At 32.8% G+C, this 12,152-nt stretch overlaps 1 protein-coding gene and 1 long non-coding RNA gene across 3 annotated transcripts in view; one reads left to right on the plus strand and one right to left on the minus strand.

The window, feature by feature from the left end:
• LOC127549600 (uncharacterized) overlaps nucleotides 1-12,152 on the minus strand; it is a 1,392,683-nt gene that overhangs the window by 598,797 nt on the left and 781,734 nt on the right. The gene's annotated exons all lie outside the window — the stretch shown is intronic.
• SLC38A6 (solute carrier family 38 member 6) overlaps nucleotides 1-12,152 on the plus strand; it is an 81,228-nt gene that overhangs the window by 18,052 nt on the left and 51,024 nt on the right. Inside the window, exon 5 of the mRNA XM_051977781.1 lies at nucleotides 6,240-6,279. Coding sequence (XP_051833741.1) covers nucleotides 6,240-6,279 — 40 coding nt within the window. The remainder of the gene's footprint in view (nucleotides 1-6,239; nucleotides 6,280-12,152) is intronic.

Consider the following 12,152-nt stretch of genomic DNA (forward strand, 5'->3'; position numbering starts at 1 on the left):
CAAGGTGCTACCAAAAACTACTTTCAATCTACCAGCATATGACTTTAATTGAGTATATTCATTGCTTGGAATGTATCTATAAAAATTGTATTAAATTCTTCTCTTGATATATATACCTTTTAGGACATCATTACATTGCAGATTAATTACTTCCCATTGAAGATTACTTGGAAGCTCCTCATTTGCACAGTTAAATGGCTTTTGAAATTTGGAAATTCCTTTTGCATTTTCTTCAAGATTGAAAAAATGCTGCTGGAACTATAGTTTGAGTTCAAGAAATAACAGGTCCAAATTTGTGTGAGATTGATATTTTATACATTTACAGAAGTTTGACATTTTGATCAAAGCATTAGTTGTTATAAAATATTAGTTGTTATAAAATTGACATTATTACAGTATAAGTTTTACACATAAGTGCTATTTTGCCTTGTAATTTAGGTTGAAATCATTAAGAAACATTATCAAGTCTATAGCAAAAATAAATTTCATAAACCAGTGAATATTTGATAATAGTGGTTGAAGATAGTTCTTAATCAGACATATTTGTTATAATGAAGTTATAATGAAATTCCCTCCCCCTCCTTTCTTTTCTTGTTTTAAAATGATGGGTCAGCATTGGTAATAATAAATAAAAACATCATGATACAACGATGTGATGCACATGTCATCTGAAATGCTGTTTTATAATTGTATCACTGCAATTTATAGAGCTCTGAGAAGCTGTGTGAAGTATGAAAGTCAAATAAATTCTCTATTGTAATTACTTACTTCCGCCATCATAGTATAAAAGAAGTCATAGACAATACACAAATGAGCATAACTGTTTTCCATTAAAACTATGGACATTGAAATTTGAGTGCCAGATTGTTGACCACTGATTTTATACCTCTCTAAACAATATACTATACTATTTACCACAGTAGCTTTTCCAAACCTTTTCAAATCATTTCTTAAATCTCTTATTGCTCCCTCTCTCCATAGCTTTTTAGCTGAGAACATTGCTTCTTATTTCACTGAAAAAGCTGAAGTCATTCTCTGTGAGAACTCTATATTCTCTCTCTCTCATAAATCTCGTATTTCATCCTTCTCTTCCATCTCACACATGAAAGTGGAAACACTATGTACACATACAAACCTGTTTCATTTTGTCTTCTCCAGCAGATTGGAGAACTATCACTGGATCTTTCCATAACCTTTAGTTATCATCTTAGATCTCTCTCCTTTCCCTGGCTAACCTCCTGGAGAAAGTCACTTACAATAAGTGCTTCTACATCTTTTTATTTTTTTCTAACCAGTTATCAGACATCTCAAATGTATTGTAGAGAGCTCATAGTAAATATGTAAAAAATGGAACTAAACCCTATCCTCTTCTAAACTTTCTCATTGTTCCTGAAGGATCCTATGTCTATCCAGTAACCCAGGCTCATAAGCTATCGAACATTAGATACCAGATTTCCTGACAACTATTTTTTAGTTTATTTTTCATTAGAGCATACTACCTATTTGCACAAGCGGTTGCTAAGTATTCCTGTCACAAACCTCCTTATTAATGACCCATTCTACTTCCAAAGTCTGTTTATTCTGTGTTCTTCTAAAATGTTTTCCCTCTGGCATATGATATTCTGTAAATGTGAGGGCTTCTTCTGGCCTCAGTTTCTGCGTTTATAAAATTATGGAAGTAGATTATTTGACTTCATAGCTCCTTCTATTTTTAAATCTATGTAATCTGTGTTGGGGAAAATATGTGCATTAGTTATCTATTTTATTTTGCTTTTGGTCTGGATATCTGGTTTTGTTGGTGTAGGGAATTTTTGATGAAGAAGCTCAATATCAGTGAAGATATCCAACTGTGTCCAACTTAAGAGTTGCCTGGAGAACTGAAAAGTCATTTCTTCTACAGGATCATATAGCTAATACATATAAATATATTAGAATTTGGACTTTAACACCTTTAACACCATGGTTAAAGTCCAAATCCTTTATTATCTCCTTCATTATCTAGTTTCCTTGCCTAGGGCCCAGGCTAGCTTTCTTAGAAGCCTTCCGGAGTCTTAGTTTCAGTGGAAAAATGAAGGAAGAAAGCCTTTCAGACTGGCCTTGGTCTTAGTAGGGGAAATGCAGGAGGACAGACTACCTACCATAAGGCTGATGAAGATGGAAATGAATCTCTCTCTCTCCTTGGCTTGCAAAGCTTGAGCTCTCGCCTCCAGTGCACTTGTCTTCTCTGGCTCTATCTCTGAGCCTCTCAGTCCCCAGGAGAGCCACCAGGTGCCTGATTGAAGGTAGAATGAATCTCATCCAGTCCTTGCTGGCTCTTATATTATCCATTATCATAGGTGTGAATCTTGTGGAACTATATTAAGTACTAAGTACATGTACTGAACTAGAAAAATATTAAGCACCATGCTAAACTAGATAATTATTGTCTTTATCAATTCCACTAACTTAATACCTTATAAGAATCCTTGTTTCAGAGTTCTGGCCTATAAGTGTGTGTGTGTGTGTGTGTGTGTGTGTGTGTGTGTGTGTGTGTATGTATGTGTGTGTGTATTATTATAGTTTTTTATTTACAAAACATATGCACAATTAATTTTTCAACATTGACCCTTGCAAAACCTTCTGTTCCAACTTTTCCCCTCCTTCCTCCCACCCCCTCACCTAGATGGCAGGTAGTCCAATACATGTTAAATATGTTAAAGTGTATGTTAAATCCAGTATATGTATACATATTTATGCAGTTATCTTGCTGCACAAGAAAAATCGGATCTAGAAAGAAAGGAAAAAAACCTGAGAAGGAAAACAAAAATGCAAGCTGTTAACAATAACAGAAAAAGTGGAAATGCTATGTTGTGGTCCACACTCATTTCCCATAGTTCTCTCTCTGGGTGTAACTGATTCTCTTCATTACTGAACAATTGGAACTGGTTTGAATCATCTCATTGTTGAAGAGAGCCACATTCATCAGAATTGATTATCATATAATCTTGTTGCTGTGTATAAGGATCTCCTTGTTTTGCTCAATTCACTTAGCATCAATTCATGTCAGTCTCTCCAAGCCTTTCTGACATCATTCTGCTGGTCATTTTTTACAGAACAATAATATTTCATAACTTTCATATACCACAATTTATTCAGCTATTCTCCAATTGATGGGCATCTATTCAATTTCCAGTTTCTAACCCCTATAAAAAAGGCTTCCAAAACCAGCTAGTATATTTTAGAAGTATAATTTCAGCCTAGGCCTTGATGAATTTGAGATGATCTCTCTGTCTGCTTAGTTGTGCTGCTGCTTTTTGTATTTGTTAGAACAGCTAAATAGATTACTCATTGTGACAGTGGGAAGAAAAATAATAATCATAGCTAATGTTAACAAAATGCTTTATAATTATGAAATGCTTTTACCTTCATTAACTCATTCAGTCCTCACATTAATCCTGTGAGCTAGATAATGTAGGTATTGTTACCCCCATTTAAGGATGAAGAAACAAAGGCAAAGGGTCATCATACTGTATTCTACTAGGAAGTGCAGAATCAGAACAAGAATCCAAGTTTTTCAACTCCAAGCTCAATTTTTTCAAACATACTGTCTTGTGTCAGGAAGATACTGTAAAGGTGATAGAAAAAAAAAGTTTTAGGTTTATAACCAAACTAAGGTAAACATGTTTCAAAAACACAAAAAAGACATATCTTAATCCTAAATTCTATAGCATTGTGACAGAATCTCTTAGTGATTTGAATGAACCTTGACAAAATGAAGAATATGACAAGTATATGAAACTAATTATAAAAGTTTCTGGTAATTATCCTTGATGACAATTTTTTATTTCTAAGAGAACAGGATGTTTATTGTACAAAGATATAATAAATATAAGAATATGTTCAATCATCAAGGAAAGTCTTGTATGTGGTTTGATTGAAGAATAAATTTGTTGAAGACTTAGTAGAAGAAAATGTTTTAAAAAATATCCTGATTAGTTCTTCTTGATTTATAAACATGCCTCTTAAGCATCATTGCTATCATCACTGTTAATTTGCATTAGCATATCCCTCTGGGTTTCTTACTTTAGTATCAATTTTCTGGAAGAATATAGATTACTAAAGAAGCAAAAATATTAGAGTAAGTGCTTAAAATAAGCAAAGATATTCATTGCTATTTTCTTTTGTAATTCTCATCAACATAAAGCAGAAAAGTGGTACGATTTCTACAAAAACTAGAAGGTTTCTATTAAATAACAGCTAAACTAAGAATGAGGTGTTCAGTTTTGAACTAGTTCTTCTATTAGGGAGCATCCTCTTTCAGTTTGTTTTGACATCTGTGAAACTAGGATATTTTATGGATTGTATATTCTTCTTAGAAATGAGTCATGAGAAGCGTTTTAAATCAGAATTTTTTTTCTGAATCTATTTTCATCAGACAAAATTTTGTACTATTAACAAAGAATATTTTAATATTGATTAGTTGATTTCTTTTACTAGTTTCATAAAGTTGTCATAGATTTGGTACTTTCTTATGCTTTTATATACATCTGAGAAGTTAAAATATAATGCAAGAATGGCTAAAATTCTAGCAACTTTTTAATTAACTTTGCCTGAAGGAAAACTGTGCTAAGGCTAGGAATCACAGTTTCCAATTTCAGGAATCCATCTTGCAAACGTTTGTCATTTATCATAAGGGCAACTGGCAAGAGCGTATTTCTGACATGGTGCGACTCACCACTATTCCTAGTAAAACAACTCTGAGTGCATGTCCTAAAATACTGGGCACCATCTTGGTATACAAAGAAAAGTTCAAACCATCATGTTGACTAAAACACTGGCTTATTTAAAAGGGCCTACTAGCAAATTTCTTTTTGGGAAATGCAAGAAAGGAAATCACTAGTTTCAACAACATGCCTACCCAAATCTGCTCAGCTTTATGTCCAAGTACCTAAGTCATTTTGAGGGCAAGATAGTCTAGTGCAGTCTTAAGCCACAGAAGGAAGATTCAACTAAAGAATTTTAGGAATCTAAATATTTTCAGAGATATGTTGGGTATTTAAGTCCACCATGACTTGAGGGTATGGGGGGGCATCCACCCACCTCAGGTGTGTCTGAACCCTAGGGATAGCCAATTCAGGGAGAATAAGGTTAGTTTTTTGAAAAAATTATTACTATAGGATGCAAAACTTCCATATTTTGAATTTAGGTGGTTAATTGTAATTCTTTGAACATGTCTCACTTAATACCAATATCTTTCTCAAAACATACTATTTCTGCCTAAAAGGTGGAACATAGAATCTTTCTTCCACAAAAAAAAAAAAAAAAGTTGGCAAAACTAAGTTGGGAAAAAAACAAATAAAACCCAGATGAATTCTATCTGATTTTTATGAATTGATCAATGTAAAATGCAATTATGCTAAGGACATGTGATTTTATCAGTGTAGGGCACTCTAACACAGATCACATTATCTATGACTCTGGGTGTTAATTGAGTCCCAGGGAAGTTTAGTAATTTATCCAGAGTCACACAGTTCCAAGATAGGATTTGAACCATAAGGCTTCTTGATTCATTCCAGCACTGTACTATGCCATTTGGCCTCAATGAATAGAAAACGCTCATTGATAAACAGAAACTTCTGTCAGTGTTCAAAAAGGTGAAAAATTTACTAATCTGCCCTCATCCTCTAACACACCCTCATACATACACACACATAAAAACCTTTCTAAAGTTTTCTTTGTGTTTTACAAGTCCTTCTCTGATACTTCATAGTGCCATCAAGGTGACCTTGAGTTTTTGACTTATGAAAGAAAAACATAAGCTTTTTTTAGGCAAGAAAAAAATCTCTAACAAAAGCCTAGTAATTGTATATCTTGTGTGAAGACTGGTATAGTTATATTCAGGAGAGAGTTAGCATCTTAGCTATAGGGTGATGAATTTTTTAATCACAGTAACTCCCCAAACTATCTGATATTGTAGAAAAAGGGTGATCTGAATTAGTTTGACAGGGTACTCATGTTGCTCAAGTCACAGAACCTTGAAGTATTTAGAGGAATTTTTTTAAAAAAGGTTTTACACGAGATAATTATTAACATATTCGATGTAAAGTTACAAGTGGTAGTTATAGTGTACTTCACTTCTTCAATGTTAATGTCTTCTCCTTCTAGTCACTTTTTTTTTTTTTTTTTTACTAAAAAGATTCTGATATTTCTGACATTTATTGTTAAATGTTCTTATGTCTTCTGAATATATTATTTTGTAGGTGGCTGTGGCAAGTACAATAATTATTCAGAATATTGGAGGTAAGGAAGTATAAGTCCAGTTTTCATGACTTAATAATTATTTCTTATTTTGCTTTTGGATGTTTTTGTGATTCTGAACAGTTTCTGTGTGACTCTCGAAACAATTTACATTGCCGCAGTAGGCACATGTGATTAATCTTGTTGCCACTGTCGTTGCAATTAAATCTAAGTACCAATGATCTGAGCAGTTAGGTGACACAGTGGATAAAGCTCTAGGCTTGAAGTCAAAAAGGTTCAATCTAGCCTCAGGTACTTACTAGTTGTGTGACCTTGGGCAGGTCCCTTAACCCCATTTGCCTCAGTTTTCTCATGTTTAAAATGAGCTAGAGAAGAAAGTGGCAAGTTGCTTTAGTATTTTTGCCAAGAAAACCCTAAATGGTGTCATCAAAAGTTGGTCATAACTAAAAGGACTGAACAACAACATCAATGCTCCAGTCAAGGTCTTAAATCATAGTCCTATTTCTGTTGTAGAACTGGACCTACAATATGCTTTTGATGGACAATGGTGAGTTCTTTCAAACTAAATTTTATGTCAAAGATTAATTGTCTTTAATGAGGCAGACATACTAATATGATTAAAGTGGAGGAGGCAGGTGGGAGAAACATTGGATAGGAACAAATATGGCAACTACAATACAGGCATTTTGTTCACAAAGCTATGAACTAAACTATGAAATCAGATGGATTCCCTTTTCAATATTAAAGACTACAATGGCTATAAAATTGTGAAATTAATGCCAGTTGGTAATTAAGTAAATGTACTAAGCATCTAAATACAAAATATGGAATTCTTGTACAGAGTTTAAAAATGTCCATAAATGATAGACAACTTAATTATTTTGTTTTGTTTGCCAGACCACCAAATAAATGTTAACTATACAAAAAACTACATGGAAAAAGCTTATCTATTTTTTTCTAATACAAGATTATATAGTCAAAAGAAATTTGAATCCTGTTTCTTGTACATAATAATTCATAACCTTTTATGTTGTTAGTTTTAATAAAGTTCAGTTCTGAAACCTGAAGCCGTGGGCAGTCACACATGGAGTATTGCTCAACCATTCTTTCCCCTTCTGCCACAGACCTGATAAACATCCGGAAGTCCTGAACTTCACAAGATTTAATTAATATTTTGATTCTTTGAATTCCCATAAGAAAAAAAAAAAGGTTTTTTATTTGTTTGTTTTACTTAGGAAGACTTATTTTCCCCATCAGCACTTGTTATAGTCTAGAAAACCAATCTTTCACTTTTTCAATCAGTATACCTGCCTGTACTAATTTGGATTGATTTGAGTGATGTTCCATTTTGTAATATGAAACTAGAATTTGTTGTATTCAGTCTCCCATCGTGACACTTAGGAAGTTCTACTCCTAAATTAAAATGTTATTAACACACTAGATTTGTCCAAATCTACTTAAAATGGCTTATTGTCTGAATTTGGAGTGTAATTTTTAATAGTGACATTTAAATTTGATTTTTCATCTAGCCTTTCTTCAAGAAAGTGATAGACTGATGGGTGGAAATTACAATGATGTCAAGTTTGGCTGAGCACAATTCACTTTAATAAAATTTATACAAAGATAAAAAGTGAAACTGGAGTTTGCAATCTAATGATAGAATAAAATGTAAATAAGTAAGATATAAGGGAAAGTATAGTAAGGACAAAGTGTTGTGAAGAATTTGATAAGTAAGAGAAGTTAGGAGGAAAGAGTTAGGGAGGACCTTCATGGAAGAGCTAGGCAAATACAGCACTAGATTCACAGTCAGGAAAATCTGAGTGTAAATCAGGCCTCAGACACTTAGCTTGGAAGTAGGAAATAGAATATCATGTATGAGGAAGATTTAGAAGACCATTGTGAAGGTAGTAATGTGTAAGAAAGCAGGAAAGATAAGTGGGTACCAATTGATGAAGGACTTTGAATGCCAAACAGAGGAGTTTGTATTTAATCCTAGACATATTAGGAAACGAGTCTATTTATGTAGTCAGACTTGTAGTTTAGGAAAAATCACTTTTGCAGCTGTATGGAAAATAGACTGAAATAGAAAGAGATTGATTATATGATAGAAGATAAAGTTGAAGGAATTAGAGATCATTAAAAGAGCTCTGGCTTGTGGAAGATGAATTAAATTTGTTCTGCTTCACCTTAGAATTTTTTTCACTTTCACAATATACCTTTTATATGTTCTCCTATAGCCACTTTTTCAGTTCAGGCACTTTTTATCTGCATTATTGCAATAGTCTTATAATTGATCTCCCTGCCTCCTATCTTTTCCTTCTCCAGTCCATTTTCCCATATAGCTGCTAAAAAATTATACCTAAAGCACAGGTATGTGTCATTCTCTTGCTCAAGAAACTGCAGGAGCTTTCTCTTGCTGTTAGGAAAAAACACAGGCTCTTTTCTTTGGCTTTTTAAAAGCCCCTCATAATCAAATATTGGCAAAAAATACTTTTCCTTAAATAACAGTCACTTTTTTCTTCTGTTTTTTTTTAATAAGTCCAATTAAATGATAAATCTTTTTATTGTTTCTTTTATTAATATTAATAATATATAATAAGCAAAATACTTGTTTAATGCTTTGTAAATATGTATATCTCAATTCGCAGAATCTATCTTTGAGTAAAACTTCTCAGTTGTCTGCATTACTTTATTTTCTAAACATATTGTGGCATACCCTGCCCATTAATAAAAATATGTGAGAAGGCCCTACCCAGCAACACTGAAGATTCATCTTGGTTCAGATTCATGAGGGAGAATGAAAACTATTAATTGAAGTGAGAAGATCATAGGATGTTTGAACACTATTGGCAACAGTTTTCTTTCTTGAGAATGGTACCAAAATTTTATGGGAAAGCCTACTCTGCTGGCTGTGATACATACTGTGATGTATCCATCAGCATTTATCTATTTACAATATAAGTATCACACTGTTTAAGAAACATTTTAAAATATATCTAACAATTTTTTTTTCAAAATTAGACTGTTAAGAGATCTTGTTTCAAGGACTAGTTAGAATAAATTACATGCTATAGTAAGACTATTACTGCACATGCTGAATGAAATTGGAGAGCAAGTTATTTTAGTAAGAACTGCGGAAAATGGATACCTATGTAATAAAATAATAAGTGTTTGTTGAACTGAATTTAATTCAGAGCAGTTAATGATCTACAGCCAACACTAACAGTATTAGGAACCTGAAGTATAGAAATGGGAAAGGAGAGCTAAAGAATTACTGTTTAGTGGCTGAGAAGTGGCATTTGTTGAAGAAAGGGGGTCATTTTTGATGAGAGATCTATTCAGGCAAATAAACATCTGGAAGTTTTAATATGTACGAATGTAATTTGAAGGCAGAAAGCATGGGAGTTTGGATTTGGTAGGTTAATAGGAGGAGCTGTAGTAGAAAATAAGTAGTTCCCCTCAGGGAGTTAATTCAACCAAATATGGAGTATTATATAATTCCTTCCCCTTTCCCCCCCAAAAAAAAACCCCACTATTTGGACAGACTTAGTTATGTATGTAGCTGATTGCTGAAAGCAGACAGCATAATAGTGAAATTCTTCAATTTAGGCATGTATGTAAACCCCCAAATCTCTCACTTACTTAGACCAAAGAAAATCTTTTTTACCAGGATGCAGGAATATCAATATATTTATTTATAACTTCATTTATATTCATTCTGAAAATATATATATGTTCACATAATATAATCTTAGGTAAATTGAACAAAATCATAGGCAATTATTTTCTACTGTTAGAAACATGAAGGATGCCTGAAAATTGTAATCTTTGTATGTATTTAGTCAAAATCATAGGTAATAAGAAAAGAATCTTGAACATTAGTAGTATTGTTGCCTTTCCAAAAATTGTTTTAAATGACCCAAATTTTCATAAAACCAGATCCTGTTGTATAAAATTAGGTTGGGTACAATATAGAATGAGTTCATTTACAATCTAAGTCTTAGAAAGAAGTAAAGCAAAGGACTGGCACCTTGAGCCTCCAGTTTTTAAATCTGAAAGATATTAATAAGCTCAATTGTAGTCAAGCCTAGGAATTTTAATATTTTGATCAGACCTTCTAATTTTGTCTTTTGAGGGAGCTTGTAATTCTAGATAGAAAATCTTTAATAAGTTCAGTCACTTGTAAGTCTTTCCTTGATATGGAAAACTGAAATTTCCAGTTTCAGTACCAGGTACTAAATTACTTTAGATTTTCTTTCTGCCACAGAAGAGTGTGAATTGCCTTAATGGAAGGAAATGAGAATTTAGGCAGTAGCATACTGTCACAACTCCCTCTGCTGGTCTGTTTAATCTACAGCGGCAGCATACTTTTGTTATTTAATCAGTTCCCTTTTTAATAGCCTCCTTCAAAAAAATCTACCAGCCACAGCTATCTTTCCCTATTTTCACTATATCTTTTCTGTTGAAAAGTTCACCGACTTCTACTCAAGAGTGAAACAGTAAAAAAATACAATTTGAAGATTACTTTTTAAATATTTATGCAAAATGTAAGTAAGAATTATCTTTGCACCTAGGACATTGCTTTGTACATGATAGGAACTTAATGTACACAATAGGAACTAACATTTGAGTGAAAGAATTCTATAAATTTACTATAAACTTTGCAAAGTAGCATATGTACCTATATTATTCTTTTCTGCTTTACTCTAGGCATGGGTCCTCCATGATGCTGGCCAAAATTTGCCAATTGTAGAGCAGCCACTGTATTTTCAGAGACAGAACATTTAAGTCTTCTTGCTTACTTCCATTAGCTTTCCATCCATGTACTTCCATTATATTCCATCAGCTACTTATTCCATTAACCTTTATGAGCCTTAATTTCCTTATCTGTAAAAGCAGGGATTTGAGTGATTTCTAAGGTCTCTTCCTGCTCTGACATTTTATGATTCTATATAATGGATAAATGAATAAATTGAAGTTTAGCTGAAGTAAATCATTATGATGATGCATAGTTTTCTAAATAGTAAAAAATCTTGGATTTCTGCATAGATCTAAGGCTCTGTCCTAACCCCAATACATATATTTTGTTTAAGTTTTTGAGCAGTGAGGGAAAATATTTTTAAACTCAGATTTGAGATCTTTTAAAATATCAAAATTTTACTTTTTTGAAATAATTTGATAGGGTTCTGTAGAGAAGGAACTTTTTAGTGAAAAATTCAAGGTGTTAAGAATCAAAATAGATTAGTTTCCTGTAAGCTGTACTTGGCAGATGTTAGAAGTAAAATGAAAATACACATAAACTAAAAAACAAACATAGTTTTTCTGCCCATAGTGCATCTCTTTGTTTTGGGTTGACTGACTAATCCTTTAAGAAGATGCTAAACTTCCCTAAGCGCTGAAAACCTAAATCTCTTTTAAAAATAGCTGTAAGTAATCCTTCCTTCATACTTTTATTTGAACTGTTTAGCCAAAAAGTTAATTACCTTTGTTTAACCTGTTGGTTTCTAAGGCTGAGTTCTTCCAATTAGAGATGTTTTAAAGAAGCTCTTAGTCCAGTTTAATGATGGCAATTAAAACAAATTGGTGACCATTTTTACAGTGCTAAAGAATTTCTTGTAATTATTTTGAGTGTTTTTAATCATTTTTTTTAAGTTTAATTTTTCAGGGCAATAAGAGCATTGACTTGGGTAGAAGAGAGCCAGTTTTGGAGTCAGAACTATCACTGTTGAGTCTTCTCTGATCCATATTATGTGACTGAGGCAGCCTGACCTTTTTGCTTCTAGGCAACTTGTTGAAGACTGAGTTACAAAACTTTTGTTGATCTGTACAGAAGTTTCTTTACCAACTCCCTAAATCAATTAAATAATGAAGTCTTATTTTAATGTTTAAAAGGTGTCTCTGAGAAAGAACTAGCA

This window comes from Antechinus flavipes, chromosome 2, assembly GCF_016432865.1.
Source record: "Antechinus flavipes isolate AdamAnt ecotype Samford, QLD, Australia chromosome 2, AdamAnt_v2, whole genome shotgun sequence".
NCBI lineage: Eukaryota > Metazoa > Chordata > Mammalia > Dasyuromorphia > Dasyuridae > Antechinus > Antechinus flavipes.